This window comes from Bombyx mandarina, chromosome 24, assembly GCF_030267445.1.
Source record: "Bombyx mandarina strain Sakado chromosome 24, ASM3026744v2".
NCBI classification, from domain to species: Eukaryota; Metazoa; Arthropoda; class Insecta; order Lepidoptera; family Bombycidae; genus Bombyx; species Bombyx mandarina.
The window spans coordinates 8,744,923-8,760,758 of record NC_143230.1 but is presented as its reverse complement, the minus strand read 5'-3'; the positions used below and the strand labels follow the sequence as shown (position 1 = coordinate 8,760,758).

The 15,836-nt window shown below is 40.7% G+C and overlaps 1 protein-coding gene across 2 annotated transcripts in view; it reads left to right on the top strand.

Moving 5' to 3' along the window:
- The window catches only part of mahj (LisH and WD40 domain-containing protein mahjong), a 54,004-nt gene extending 38,835 nt beyond the window's left edge, over positions 1–15,169 (top strand). Inside the window, exons 23-34 of one of the 2 annotated variants that reach the window (XM_028172500.2) lie at positions 283–495; positions 1,681–1,885; positions 4,131–4,250; positions 5,592–5,683; positions 6,633–6,829; positions 7,428–7,525; positions 8,007–8,084; positions 9,636–9,756; positions 10,517–10,674; positions 11,386–11,464; positions 13,570–13,697; positions 15,056–15,169. In XM_028172500.2, the coding sequence (XP_028028301.2) occupies positions 283–495; positions 1,681–1,885; positions 4,131–4,250; positions 5,592–5,683; positions 6,633–6,829; positions 7,428–7,525; positions 8,007–8,084; positions 9,636–9,756; positions 10,517–10,674; positions 11,386–11,464; positions 13,570–13,697; positions 15,056–15,145 (1,579 nt within the window). In that variant the 3' untranslated portion in view covers positions 15,146–15,169. Of the gene's footprint in view, positions 1–282; positions 496–1,680; positions 1,886–4,130; positions 4,251–5,591; positions 5,684–6,632; positions 6,830–7,427; positions 7,526–8,006; positions 8,085–9,635; positions 9,757–10,516; positions 10,675–11,385; positions 11,465–13,569; positions 13,698–15,052 lie in introns of both variants that reach the window. The other variant, XM_028172499.2, reaches the window with a different exon arrangement.
- The last annotated feature ends 667 nt before the right edge of the window (positions 15,170–15,836 follow it).

Below are 15,836 nucleotides of genomic sequence, written 5' to 3'. Positions count from 1 at the left end.
ACTGATTACAGAAACTGTAAATTTTGCGGGTTTGATTTTTATCACACGATGTTATTCCTTCACCGTGGAAGTCAGTCGTGAACATTTGTTGAGTACGTATTTAATTAGAACAATTGGTACCCGCCTGCTGGACTCGAACACCGGTGCATCGCTTCAACACGAATGCACCGGACGTCTTATCCTTTAGGCCACGACGACTTATAGAAGATATTAGAAAATAAGTGTAATAATAGAATAATTTTATTTTATATGCCGCGTTCCTAAATCTACATGGATGTACAGGAAGCACCAGTCCCAGACCCCCGGCGTGGGCTGTCTGCAGTCGGCTTGCGAGCAGAAGCGCTCGCTGCAGAAGCAGCTGTCCGCGTGTCCGGAGCAGGGCCCGCCGCCGCAGCACCGCGTCACGCTGCACACCATCATCACCGAGTACCTGTACAACCAGCACGCGCTCTGCAAGAACCCGGTCGTCACCTGCCCGCAGTTCAACCTCTTCGAGTCAGTGGATACGGTTTTTATTGCATATATGAGCGGACAAGCTCACAGCCCACCTGGTATTAAATGGTCACTGGAGCCCATAGACATCTATAAAATTATAATTATAATTTGCGTAATTACTGGTGTAAGGACATCTTGTGAGTCCGCACGGGTAGGTACCACCACCCTGCTTATTTCTGCTGTGAAGCAGTAATGTAACTATACTGAGACTTTGGGACATATATCTCAAGGTGGATAGCGCATTTACGTTGTAGATGTCTATGCTCCAGTGACCACTTAACACCGGGTATGCTGTGAGTTTCTCGCCGGATCTTCTCAGTGGGTCGCGTTTCTGATCCGGTGGTAGATTCTACGAAGCACGGCTCTTGCTAGGGCCAGTGTTAGTACCACTCCGGTTCGAGTCCCGTGAGCTCACCTACATGTTAGGGTGAAGCTGAAATAGCCTCTCAAGGCTGTTAGTATAGGTAGGGAAAAAAAAGCGTTGCCTCAAGTTTATATAGTCGTGAATACATTATTGTTAATTGTTAAGATATTTAATGTCCCACTAACATTGGCCTCGATATCGCTTGGTCATCTTGTTCGAGCGTTTTAAAGCAAACTCCGCTGTTTCCGGTACTAAGAGAACTAGGTCATATTGTTTGTTACTTAAACGACAGAGCGTAAAGTACAAGTTTCTTTTTTTTATTTTATTATTGTCCTTGTAGGCAGACGAGCATACGGTCCACCTGATGGTGAGTGGTTACCGTCGTCCATGGACTTCAGCAATGCCTACCGTTAAGTACTCTCCGCAAGCCTCGTGTGAAGAAGGGTGTGTCATAGCGCTCGAGAATCCACGTGGAGGGGAGCTCATTCCATAGCCGGAATATCACTTAGCACTTATAGATTCAAAGTGCAAAGGTTATTCTTTAGTTTAAGAACAGTTTAACAGACGTATGTCGCTTGTATCGGTCGGTCCCCCCACCCCCCCTCTAAGGCTACCCGGCCCCCACATAAAAAAATCTTACGTTACGTTACGTTAAGATTGAAATGATTTTAATAGACCTAGAAATATATATTTTTTGCGCATCGAATATGGTTAATTGCCTATCATTTATGAACAAAGCAGTCATTGTCGCTTAGTCACGTTTGCTTTTCAAGCGTCGATATCTTTCCTCCGGTCCATTGATGTGGTTGCGTGGTGTGCAGGCCCCACAAGTGCCCGGAGCCGCGCGGCGCGTGGTCGGTGGTGGGCGCGAGCGGGAACGTGGCGGCGCGCGTGTGGCGGCGCGAGCTGGGCGCGCCCGCCCCGCACCGCCGCCTCGACACGCGCCTCGCGCACGCGCACTTCGCGCCCGCGCGCACGCTGCGCCTGCAGGACGACGACGCGTACTTCACGCACACCGTGTTCCACGTGAGTTCCCTTTGCCTCGCACGAACTGAAAAAAAAACGGTTGTCTGTAAATCGGTTTACTGGCGATAGTTGAACGTGAGAACGTCACAAGAAAATACGCCTCAGAGCGATGTAACGCCGCATGGGTCATGTTTTTTCGTGCGTAATTATTAGAACGATACAAAATACAATTTTCAACAATTATCTGTATATTAATACGTGAAGCAAAAACTTTGTATCCCTTTTTACCGATGACAATTCAATATAAAAAAAAGAGTGGTGTGCATAGTATCAATGGTTATAAATATTTTTCTGACAGATATTAGTAGAAGAATTATTATTTCAATAATATCTTAAAAAGCACCCCACGCATTTTTTACAAAAAAAAAATTGTTTTTTCACTATTTTCAATTTAAATTTATTTAATTTTATTTTCTATTTTTTAGTTGAATTTTATATAAAGAGTGTTTTTTAGTTTTTTTTTAAACTATTATTTATTATTCATTTTTTAATTAAATTTTCTATAAAAGCGTATTTTTAAAACTATTAGGTACTACATTAATTCCTGCCTTATCGACTATAGATAAAAATTATATAAATTGGCAAAAATCTTATTTTGCAAAATTAATATAATATCTTATCAAATTAGTGTATTGTCATCGGTCCTCGATAAATCTACAAAGTTTGAATGAAATCTGGGCGTTTAAAGTGGGTCAAAATCGCGTCTAAAGGAGTCAGTTACAAACATACAAACATACATACAAGTGAAGCTAATATAAAGCTTGTAAAAAGCGTTGGGCGCTTTTCAGGATATTATCAAAATAACCCTTCTACTCATATCTGTTCGTAAAATATTTATAACTACTGATACCATGCATCCCACGCTTTTTTCTACATTAAAATTATTTTGTCTTACTCTATTTTTTTAGTTGAATTTCTTCTTTTTTTTTAAATTTTTTTTTTATATTTAGTTGTCATCGATCCTTAATATTCAATATCCTTCAAATTCAAAATCATTTATTTCAACTTAGATGTCAGTATGACACACTTGTTGAATGTAAAAATATAAATAACAATGTTAACTCTACCACCGGTTCCAAAAAAAACCACAGTCCTGAGAAGAACCGGCGAAACAAACTCAGCGGGCTTTTTTTTTAGTTTTTTCTCAAATATTTTCTTTTTTTTTTAAATAAATTAAAATATTTACAATAAATGAAAAAACAAGTCAAAAAATACAATTAAAAAATATATAATAATAATAAAAAATTAAAGTAAATCCGACGTCCGAATCCGGAAGTTTCGAGTAAATCCGACGTTTTGAAGGGGGTCAAAATCATGTTCAAAGATTCCGTTACATACTAACATACATACGTTTGAAGCTAATAAAAGCGTATTAAAAAGCATTTGAACGGTGTAACGGTTTAGAAGTGGTCGTGGCCTAAAGGATAAGACGTCCGGTGCATTCGTATGTAACGATGCACCGGTGTTCGAATCCCGCAGGCGGGTACCAATTTTTCTAATGAAATACGTACTTAACAAATGTTCACGATTGACTTCCACGGTGAAGGAATAGCATCGTGTAGTAAAAATCAAACCCGCAAAATTATAATTTGCGTAATTATTGGTGGTAGGACCTCTTGGGAGTCCGCACGGGTAGGTACCACCACCCCGCCTATTTCCGCCGTGAAGCAGTAATGCGTTTCGGTTCGAAGGGTGGGGCAGCCGTCGTAACTATACTGAGACCTTAGAACTTATATCTCGAGGTGGGTGGCGCATTTGCATCGTAGATGTCTATGGGCTTCGGTAACCGCTTAACACCAGGTGAGCCGTGAGTTCGTCCACCCACCTAACTTCACATCTATATCTATAGATGTCAAATGTCAAAAATACATTCATATCTGTCACTGGTATGTTATCGTGAATATGCCAGCCGTTCATCGTTCTCGTCGAACCCGTCGCTTGCGACGAAGGGCTCGGCGAGTAAATTAACCCACAGACACAGCCCACTGAGTTTTTCGCCGGATCTTCTCAGTGGGTCGCGTTTCCGATCCGGTGGTAGATTCTGCGAAGCACTGCTCTTGCTAGGGTTCGTGATAGCAACGTCGTCAGGTTTGAGCCCCGTGAGCTCACCTGCTAGTTAAGGTTACGCTGAAATGGTCTCTCAAGGCCAACACCTTAGATAACATTAGGCACGAGCTTTTGACGTGTTTGCAATTAATATTCGCACGTCTGTCTATTGTAATAAAGGTTAATTTCGTTTGCACAGCCGACGCAGCAGCAACTCCTGGCGGCCACCTCATCGGGCGACATCCGGGTGTTCAATCTGTTCACGGGGGCCGAAGAGAATTCTTATCAAGTTCACGAATCTTACATTTATCACATGCAGGTTTGAGCTTTGTGATTCTTTTTTTTTTATTACTTAGATGGGTGGACGAGCTCACAGCCCACCTGGTGTTAAGTGGATACTGGAACCCATAGACATCTACGACGTAAATGCGCCAGCCAATGACGATGTCAGAGAGAGAAGAGAGAGTGTTGAGATGACGGCTGATAGAAGAGAATGGAGTAGACAAATTCACTGTGCCGACTCCACCTAGTGGGATAAGGTTTACAAAACGAAGAAGAGAGATGACAACTTTAATATATTTGTAACTATAGAGATGAGAACTGTAATAAATTTGCGACCATAGAGATGAGAACTTCAATATATTTGTGAATATAGAGATGAGAATTGTTTATAATTTTTTTTTTTGTGTATATTATATTTTTTTAACTTTATAGTGACGAGAGCTATATGTGGGTAGGACTTTTTAGTGACGAGATTCATATGTGTTACTTTATAGAAATGCTATATTTGTGACTATATGAGATGAGACCTAAATGTATGACTTTTAGAGATATGAGGGCTAAATTTGAAAAGAGATAAGAACTATATTTCTGACTTTATAGATATGTGAGCTATATTATCTATGTAATTTTAGAGAAATGAACAAAATAAAATTAAAAAAAAAAGACAATACGTAGAATACTGGTCTCTGTATTGTTAGGGTTCGATCACTCTCCCTGTTTCTGTTAAGAGACATTTACGCATCCTGGTTTGTATATAGACTCTATAGGCTCTGGTAACCGCTTAACTCTATATGGACAGTGACTTAGCTCACACGTTTAATCAATATAAAAAAATGGTGCGCGTGCAACTTGCTGCAGGTGACAGAAGTCAAACTTCTTTTGCGGTGTGTAGTATTGTGGTTTTCTTAATTTTTCATCCATAAATCAAATTTATCTTGTAATAAGGAATGGTGTATATAAGAGACCTCTTCACCATTTTTATATAATAATATATTTTAAATTATATTATTAAATATATTTATTTTTTTCTAAATCCTTAATTAAAAATTAAATTTTAAGATTGTTAATATGTTAGTGCCATCTACAGGAGCAATAAGAAACTAATAACAAGCCATCTAGTGGCCGACGCCCGTAAACAGAATGTGTACAAGAGAAACGACCTAGCTCGCTTTGTCCTTTCTCTCTCCACAGTCGAGTGGTTCGCGAGACGCCGTCTATTTTCTCCCTCTCGCTCGTCCTAAATTGTATCTTTTCTCTCTAGCCGTAACGAATTTGTCGCGAGTTAAATTTTACTTACAACGCGCCTAGAGAAGTTTCACTTCAAAAAGGTAGTTGCTCTCAGGAGCTGAGTTATGTAATTGTGATTGTGTATTCACAGACAAGTAGAGACGGACTTCTGTTGCTGGCGTCAGCCACCACACCCTGGAGGCCGCTCTCCGCCCTGTGGAACATGAAGGAGTTCGAACTGCTGTAAGTGTTGTTTGTGGTACTGAGGTTGGCTGGTGGACGCACGCTCATGTCGCTAAGTCATGCACTGTACATGAATATAATGTATTATTTTATTCACATCAAAATAAAGTTTAGCCCAGTAAAACTATAGCACGAACTGAGTTGCTCTATAAAGAGAAACAACATTTAAAGCTATTGCTTCACCAGTTTTTGTTTTTTATAATTATTTCAATATTCAAAAAATGTTTTTAATATTTCTAATGTTCCTTTTTCTAATGTTTCAATATTCAAATTACCATTTATGTCATATTTATAACATATTAACCTCCTTTAAGATTTATGACATAAATCTTAAAAGAGGTTACATGAACATGAATGCAAGCTCTCGGTCTGCGTCTAGTTATATGTGTTCGCAATTGCATAGTTTTTAATTCAACATTCTGAACTGTGTAATTGTGTAACTGTGTTTAATTGAACTGTTTAATGTTTTTTTGTAATTGATATAATATATATTTTTTTATGTATATTTAAAAATAAATATTAACATTCTGCACTGCTTCTCTATATTATCTCTATTATTGTGGAATTTATACAAACATTAATAAAGACAAACAATATTAATTTATTCTATTCTCAATTTGACCACAGATTATAAGAAAAGATTGACAATAGACAAATAGTATGCATGCGTCCGGGTGTCAAATACATGGTAGTGTGTATAATGTTTTTTATTGATTGAATGTATTTTTTATGCATTCTTTAAAAAAATATTAACATTCTGCACTCCTTCTCTGTATTATCTATAAGTGTGGGAAATCACAAACTCCTCCGTCCGCGCAATTTTCGTAAAAAGCGCTAAAATTTTTTCCTGCATCTATTAATATATAGATAAAAAAATAAACATTCCGCGTCCGGACTAAACATTTCTTGGAAGAGCCGCCGGTAGAAGTATAACTTCTCGAAATTTCAGTTTCCAGCTGGACGCCGAGGAGTACGTGGAGTTCTCGAAGATGTCCGACGACCGCATCATCGGCACGAAGGGCGAGACGGCGACGATCTTCGACACGCGCACCGGCCGCGAGCTCATGACGCTGACACCCTCCATCAGCAACCAGTACGCGAAGAACAGGGCCGTGTTCAACCCCACCGACGAGCTGGTGCTGTCCGGTCAGTGCGCCCCCCCCCCCTCTCATTCCTCACTGCCGAGGGTCGTTGTTGCGTTGTGGCGAATGAGAGCGGCCTGTATTTATTAGTTTAGTGTCTTCATTTTTGTTTAAGTGATTTTATGACTTGGTATCTAAGACCTTTAAGTCATGTCTTATTTTAATGTACATTCATATTTTTATGAAAAATTATATTATGGAATGAAATGAAATGAGATGATATGGGATGAAATATAATCTCAGTAAAATGGTGGTCATTTACTGAGACTTTTTCAGTGGACTTTTTGGAGGATTCCGAGAAGTTACGTTCAGCGGCTTTGTTTTATTTTCCCACATTTGTCCACTTTCACAGATATTAAACAGTTAATAAACCACCGTTATTACACATTTAAATCTGAAGAAACACTGAATAGACAAAATAAAACAAATCACACAACTTTCCTCCTCGCGTTCCCGCCAAAAAGTCCGTCAAATATCTTGTGTTATTGTATGACGACTACCACCACAATCAAACGGATTTTTTTTTTCATTTTAATGATTTTAAACACTCTTACAATGTATCCCTTATATTTTTCTCAATGTTTTTCTGTTCGTCAGCGCAGATGGCGTCCTCTGGGACGTGAACACCGGCAAGGAGATCCACAAGTTCGACAAACTCAACCAAACGCACAGCGGGGTCTTTCATCCGAACGGATTAGAGGTAATTGTTTTGGAACGAAGTTCCTTATGGGACGATGCGGAGGGGTACCCTAACCGGGAAAAAACGTCCGTAACGTAAAATTTTTTATGTGGGGGCCGGGTAACCATGGAGGTGGGCGTGGGGGTACCGAAAATAATAACCTTTGCACTGTGTATCTATGAGTGCTAATTGATATTCCGGCTCTGGAATGAGCTCCCCTCCACGGTGATTCCCGAGCGCTATGACATGTCCTTCTTCAAACGAGGCTTGCGTAGAGTACTTAACGGTAGGCATTGCTGAAGTCCATGGGCGACGGTAACCACTCCCCATCAGGTGGTCCGTGTGCTCGTCTGCCTACACGGGCAAAAAAAAGGCATTTCTAATAGAAGTAGTAATTCTAAAAAATAATATCCGATGACATTCACTAATCGGCCGGACTATAGTTGAATGACCTTCGTCCGATCAACGCGCCCTCTTGATACATCAACCCTGTTCGTTCCAGGTGATATCGAACACTGAAGTATGGGACCTGCGAACATTCCACCTGCTCAGGACGGTGCCGACGCTCGACAAGTCAGAGGTGAGTGGAGTCTTTTAGTTCACTTACACTCAAATTTTGAAAGTGCGGCGGCTCTCAAAGTTTTTTTTTTTTCACTTAGCGAAGCATAGAATATTTTTTTTTGGCATTCTAAGGGAAGTTTGGTATAGAAACATTCGATAAACGATTTGTATATTTAACTCGTATTTATGCACTCCAGAGATGCAAATTACTCCCCGAATCCTGATCACGCAGGAGCGAGTCACCGTCGTCGCCCTAGACACGTCCTTACGGATCCATCAGATCCAATAACCTTTGCATTAGACGCCTTCAGCTCTAACACTAGGAGTAGGGACCCCGATAACCGTACTCGTCGAACTCGACAAAGAGGTCGACGTGCAACCTAACCTAAACATCAGCCCGCTGAGTTTCTTGCCGGATCTTCTCAGCGAGTCGCGATTCCGATCCTATAGTAGATTCATTCGCGAAGCAATTGCTCTTGAGTTCTTAGGTCTCCTTCGGAGGCGCTCAGGCTAGCAAATCCAATCCCTTCCTAGCTGAGCCTTTGCTCGTCCACCTGTCCTGGTGAAACTGGAAAGGCCTCCGGGCCACCAGTAATACTTCAGTCATATTTGTATCGAAATCATCACGGCCTAAAGGATAAGCCGCTCGGTATATTTGTATCGAGTGATGCAACGGTATCTGTGTTTGAATCCCACAAACAGGTACTGAGTGCTCAGTGTGAGATTTTTTACGTTCTCGATAGCGTAAAAGTTAACTCCGAATTTGTATGGAGTTGGAACGTTTGCCTGCGTTTGCCGCTAGGGGCGCTGTTCCAACTCCATACAAATTTGAGTTAACATTTACGCTATCGAGAACGTTAAATAACTCGCATTAAGCATACTGTTTTTTTTTTTCTAATTAAATACTTACGATGTCGGAATAACATCGTGTAATAAACATCGAATTTGTAATCTATACTAATATTATAAAGACGAAAGATTTGTTTGTTTGTTTGTATTGAATAGGCTCCGAAACTACTAAACCGATTTGAAAAATTCTTTCACTGTTTGGAAGCTTCACTATTCCCGAGTGACATAGGCTATAAAATGTTTTGAAAAAAATAGGGATCCTTACTAAAACTCCAATAATGTAACCCAAGGTGTAAAAAAATTACCTAAAATATTCTTTACATCGCGTGCCCTGCGAAAACTATTGATGATAGAATAAAATAATGTACTACGACTTTGTAGAACACATTATTATTTACAAAAAGTGTCGCAACAGCATAATATGTCTAACTATTATAGTCGTGCCGCAATAAGTGTGCTTTTATTTAAAAAAATAAAACAACGTCAAACATCGTTGAAATTTTTGTTAAAGATCCGAGCGGAGCCGAAGCGTCTGCTAGTATTATGTGTAATTACTAAACACTTGAGATACAGATCTCAAGCATCAAAGTCGTGTTGTCTATAACCGCGGTAACAACTTAACAACGAGCGGGCCGTGAGCTCGTTCCGTTCGTGTCTCCGGGAGACTCCACGACCGCACCAGCCCATCATAGGCTGATAATCCAGTTGTGGTTTCGTCCAGGTCATCTTCAACCCGACGTGCACCGCCCTGTACGCCGTCTTCTCGGACCAGGACCCGGAGGACAGACACCAGTTCGACACCAGCTTCAGGACCTTAGACCCGTACGACTATTCCAGTATAGGTGAGTCGCGCAAACTTTACATGCTAAACCACACACCCTGTATAAACTGTATATAAACCCTGTATAAACTCGATGACACTGAAGAGAAATCCTTTTTTTTAACTCTCCTCCTCGCGTCGTTTCCTCACTGCCGAGGGTCGTGACCATCATATTTCGACAGGATTTTACTCCTTGTCCCTCCAGCGCCTCCGATCATTGGCCGCATTCGTGAAATGGCATCTCTTATCTATGGGAGTTTAAAAATTAAAAGATTTTTTTATTTATTCCTAAGATGAGTGGACAGCACACCTGGTGTTAAGTGGTTACTGGAGCCCATAGACATCTACAAAGTAAATGCGCTACCCACCTTGAGATATAAGTTCTAAGGTCTCAGTATAGTTAGAACGGCTGCCCCACACTTCAAACCGAATTTATTCCGATCCGGTAGTAGATTCATTCGCGAAGCAGCTGCCCTTGAGCTGTTAGGTCTCCTTCGGAGGCGCTCGGGCGGCTGTTAGCAAATCCCACCCCTCCTGGCTGAGCCTTTGCTCGTCCACCTGTCCTGGTGAAACTGGAAAGGCCTCCGGGCCACCAGTAATCCTTCAATCACAAAAAAAAAAAAAAACTTCAAACCGAAACGGCATTACTGCTTCACGGCAGAAATAGGCAGGGTGGTGGTACCTACCCGCGCAGACTCACAACAGGTCCTACCATCAGTTTTAAATAGTAATAAAAAGTTTTAAATACTAATATAAAAAGTTTTTCGTTGCCCTTTCGACAGCCACGATAGACGTGAAGCGGAACATATACGCGCTGAGCGTGTCGCGCTACGGCACCCAGATCTCGGTCGTCGAGAACATGGGCGAGTACGACCAGATGCAGGAGTCGTGCGTCAAGATATACGACGTGGGACGGAGGAGGGACCACGACGACGACGCGGTCTGTATATGCAGGAGAGGTGGTCTGATGAGGATGAGGCTGCGGTAGGTAGCGGCTTGGCTCCGACCCTGGCATTGCTGAAGTCCACGGGCGACGGTAACCACTCACCATCAGGTGGGCCCTATGCTCGTCTGCCTACAAGGGCATTTAAAAAAAAGGCCGTTCCAAAAAAGAATATCTGTTGAGAAACAGATAGAAAATCTAATTGAAACTGAAACTAGTCTAAAATAACTTTCATCTAAAATATCTTTCTAGGTATAATAATTATGTTACGAGAAGTCCAATGAGTTTCTCAGTGGGCCGCGATTTCGATTTTGTGGTAGATTCAGCGAAGCACTGCTCTTGCTAGAGCCTCTTAGGTTACCAGCGAATAGGCAGGGACACAAAAATCTGCAGGGCTCGCTTGGAGTAGTTTTCAACTTTGTGCTGTCAAATAAGTTACAGTCAATATGAAAGCTCTATCAAAAATCGATCACAAATATTTTTAGGTTCAATGCAACTCCACGTATTTTTGTCGAATAGTGAATCGAATAATAAAACTTTTTTTGTGTTTTTGAGAAATTGACAAAATGATAGTCTTCCATTGAAGCTAGCTGGTGAAACTGCTCAGACATGACATTTCAGACGTCTCTCAAATATGTTCCACTCTGCGATGGATCTACTCCCCACAAAGTTATGTATAGTTGTGACGTTGTAACGTTACGTTTCCAGGACGAGGACGAGGAGGAGGACCTGGCCGGCTCGGAGAACGACGACGGCTCCGACTCCGGGTCCGATAACGACGACGACCGTGAGTACTGTCCTGTCCGTACGCACGTGCACACACGCACACATGCACACACGAACATACACACACTCGCACACGCACGCACATGCACACACAAACCGCAGGTCTTTAAATTTCTTATTGAAAAAAAAAATTGTCAGTCTTTCACGTCGAAATGAGGCAAAGGATTGACATGTTTTTTTTAAACTATTGCTTAGCTTTTATCGCGGGCTTTGAGTGCGGCGACCGAATCAAGAAATTCCGTCACGAAAATAAAACCTAGCAGCCCAATCTGCCTACCATGTAGCTCGCGTCCAACACATTAACACGTTGTGCTTGTGTAGTGTTTGTGAATAAGCGCGCGGCGTGACGTCACACTGCATGCGCGTCATGAAAACTCTGCCCATCTCTCTCTCGCGCGGTCTAGCTTATGAGTGTGAAGGGGACAGCTAATGTTTTGCTTTTGTTAATGTTTATAAACATAGCGTGATCTTATTTTTATTATTGTTTTAATATTAAATTATTATTGTCTAATTGTAATTGCATAAGTCGATAAAAAATGCTTTGCAATAGCTTTACGGATGAGAAAATTTTTACAATTGAGCAACATTTTAACAAACAAAATGACCGTATTTATGCTCAAAGCTCTAAGGAAGCTTCCCAATTAGTCGACAGAGTGCAACGTGGGCACTATCCGACTTCAGTGATGGTTTGGTGGGGTATGAAGGTGTGACTGAGCCATCCTTTTGTGAAAAAGGTATCAACTGATCGGCACAAGTGTATCAAGATACCATTCTTGAGAAGGTAGTGAAGCCCCTTAACAACACCATGTTCAATAATCAAGAAGCTTACAAATATAGCGTGGTCTTATTATTGTTTTAATATTCAAATATTATTGTCTAATTATAATTGCATAAGTTGATAAAAAAAATGCTGTGCAATAGCTTCACCGCGGCAGTCCCCGAGTGCCACACGTGTTTGGTTTTTTTTAAAGACCAGTTACGTCAGAACAGTAGCGTAGAGACAACCGTTCATCCCGAAATGAATTACTCGTCGTTAGTTTTAAAACTGTTTTCATTGTCGACCACGAATGCCGTTTCTTTCAAGCCACTGGCCTCAACCGAAGAATACGAACATAGAAATATGTAGATCTTATTTGGTACTAGCTGACCCGGCAGACTTCGTGGTGCCTCAATCGATAAATAAAAGACCTAAACTTTTGTATAAAATAAACTTAGAACAAAATAAAGGAATCCGTCCGATGGGGGACACATCAAAGGAAAAACAAAATTGTTATTTTCATTGAATTCCGAGCATTTTCATATTCAGCTACCTTTTAAACCTTCTCTGGACTTCCACAAATAATTCAAGACCAAAATTAGCCAAATCGGTTCAGCCGTTCTCGAGTTTTAGCGAGACTAACGAACAGCAATTCATTTTTATATATATACGAGCTGAGTCCCGCGATTTCACCCGCGGTACGATAGTAACCGCGGGTGAAGCTGCGAGGCGAAGCTAGTCTAAAAAAAGTAGCCTAAGTTACTCCTTATATCATCAGCTACCTATCAGTAAAAGTCCCGTCAAAATCGGTCCAGCCGTTCCAGATATTAGCCGGAACAAACAGACAGACAGACAAAAATTGTAAAAATGTTATTTTGGTGTATGTACCGTATATATATTCATAATAATATGCATGTAGTAAAAAGCGCTTATTTCAATATTACAAACAGACAATTAAAATTTTATTGATCTGTATAGATTATTTATTTATTTATTTATTTATTACACTTCATGTAAAATTTACATGGCGGACCTAATGCCTAAGGCATTCTCTACCAGTCAACCAAAGGTAGTGCAGAGTGAATAGTGGTAGGTGCAATGAAATTTATATTAAGTTACGAATACATAAAAAAGTATATATATATACATATATACACAATCACATATACATATTCATACATATAATAGTTTATACAGTATTAAAAGGAATATATTAATAAATTTCCTTAACAAATAACTTCATCTTAAGAAGTTCAACGTTATTGACGTTGAACATTTATTAATGTTACACTATTTTTCTTTTTCATGTATTCGCTGTCGATTGAAATCGGGTCATCATCGTGGTTCAGTGGCATCGAATTTGCTACGTAACGCCGTGATGGGGCTGGCCGAGGATGGGAGTTCAGGAGAGTCGTCGCGCGAGGACAACGAGCCCCCGCAGCGGAGGAGACGCAGGAGGAACCCGAGGAGAAGAGGGGTAGGGCATCCTGTGTTAGCGCCTTAGTACACTCGGGACTTTAAAGTTAGTTAGAAAGTTAGTTAGTTAGTTAGACTTTAAAGTTCTCGATCGCGTAAAAGTTAACTCAGATTAGATGGGTGGACGAGCTCGCAGCCCACCTGGTGTCAAGTTGTTACCGGAGCCCATAGACATCTACAACGTAAATGCGCCACGCACCTTGAGATATATTTCTAGGGTCTCAAGTATAGTTACAAGTTTCTTACTTTAAGCCTAATATTCGGAATGCACAAAACACAGCCCACTGAGTTTCTCGCCGGATCTTCTCAGTGAGTGATCTGGTGGTAGATTATGCGAAGCACTGCTCTTGCTAGGGCTAGTGTTAGCAAATACTCTCAAGTTAAGCCCGTGAGCTCGCCTCCCCGTCCGCTTGTAGTTTGAATAGCCTCTTAGACCACCAGCGGATAGGTAAATAAAAATATCCGTAGTCGCCGAAACATTATTTATTTATTTAAGTTCAGCTTAGTCGCGTTGCTAGATACGAGTGCACCAGGCGTCATATTCTTTAGCTTAAATGATCGAATTCAGTCTGCATCTGTAGTAGTATATAGAGATACAGTATACAGTAGCGGCAATTAGATTTTTCTCACTCATTGAAATGTGCTATTAAAATTTCTGGACTTGAGATTTCAGTGAAATTAAAAGATGCGTATTTTTGAAAAACACGTTGGCGTATGTATTTCTGAATCAGTTATCGTACGTTAAACGGTAGGCAGCGGCTTGGCTCTGCCCCTGGCATTGCTGACGTCCATGAGCGACGGTAACCACTCACCATCAGGTGGGCCGTATGCTCGTCTGCCTATACGGCAATAAAAAAATAAAAATAAAAGTACAGTTTTATAGGATAGTGGGGTCAGGGAACAATATTCTGAATCAATTGCAACCGCACACGTTTCTTGCGTCACACACAGCTCGATAGTTCTATTGATGGCGAAAATTTTCACAATAATACCAATAATATAAAATACAGATACAATAATTTCAAGGATCGACATCCTCAGCATAGCAGGTGCGTGAACACTCAAGACGTATAGGGTCATTGTAATAAGTCGCTATTTCATTTCATCTCACCGAACATCTATTGAATGTCTGTCTCCTCAGACCTAATTTAATTCCATCCTATTTCATTTAGTTAAGATTTCGGATTTTTGTTACAAAAGATGTGGCTGTTTGAATCAGGTCTCCTTTGCCTATCGAATTGACGAATCAAACGACTTAAATATTACAACTTTTTTTTCTCGTTTTAATGCTGTAATAGATGCATAGTCCGTGATGCCTATTACAATGAAACTAAAGGTTTGTTTTTTGTTTTTTAGCAGCAGGGAGGCCCTCGACAAAGCAGCGACAGTGACGGCGAAGGAGACATAGACCTGGACCTCGGAGACATTATAGAGTTTGAAATCGACTAGACAATAAACGTTCAAATCTAAAAATAATAATCTTTTATTTTTATCTATTGGCTTTTTTTTATTATTGCTTAGATGGGTGGACGAGCTCACAGCCCACCTGGTATTAAGTGGTTACTGGAGCTGATAGACATCTACAACGTAAAATGTAATACATTACACTTCCGTAATGTAATATTGAATCTGTAAGTACGTGTAATGGGATTTATATTTGTTTAATTTCAAAATAAAAACGGTTCCAGTGATATTTCAAATTTATAAGCATGAAATTGTTTAAATTTTAATAATGCGCCACCCACCTTGAGATATAAGTTCTAAGGTCTCAGTATAGTTACAATGGCAACCCCACCCTTCGAACCGAAACGCATTACTGCTTCACGGCAGAAATAGGCAGGGTAGTAGTACCTACCCGTGCGGACTCACAAGAGGTCCTACCACCAGTAATTACGCAAATTATAATTTTGCGGGTTTGATGTTTATTACACGATGTTATTCCTTCACTGTGGAAGTCAATCGTGATTATTTGTTTTTTTTTTTCGTACCTAAGCTGGTAGCCTGGAGCGGCTATTCCAGCGTAACCGTAACTAGTAGGTGAGCTCACGGGGCTCAAACCTGACGACGATGCTAACACGAACCCTAGCAAGAGCCGTGCTTCGCAGAATCTACCACCGGATCGGAAACGCGACCCACTGAG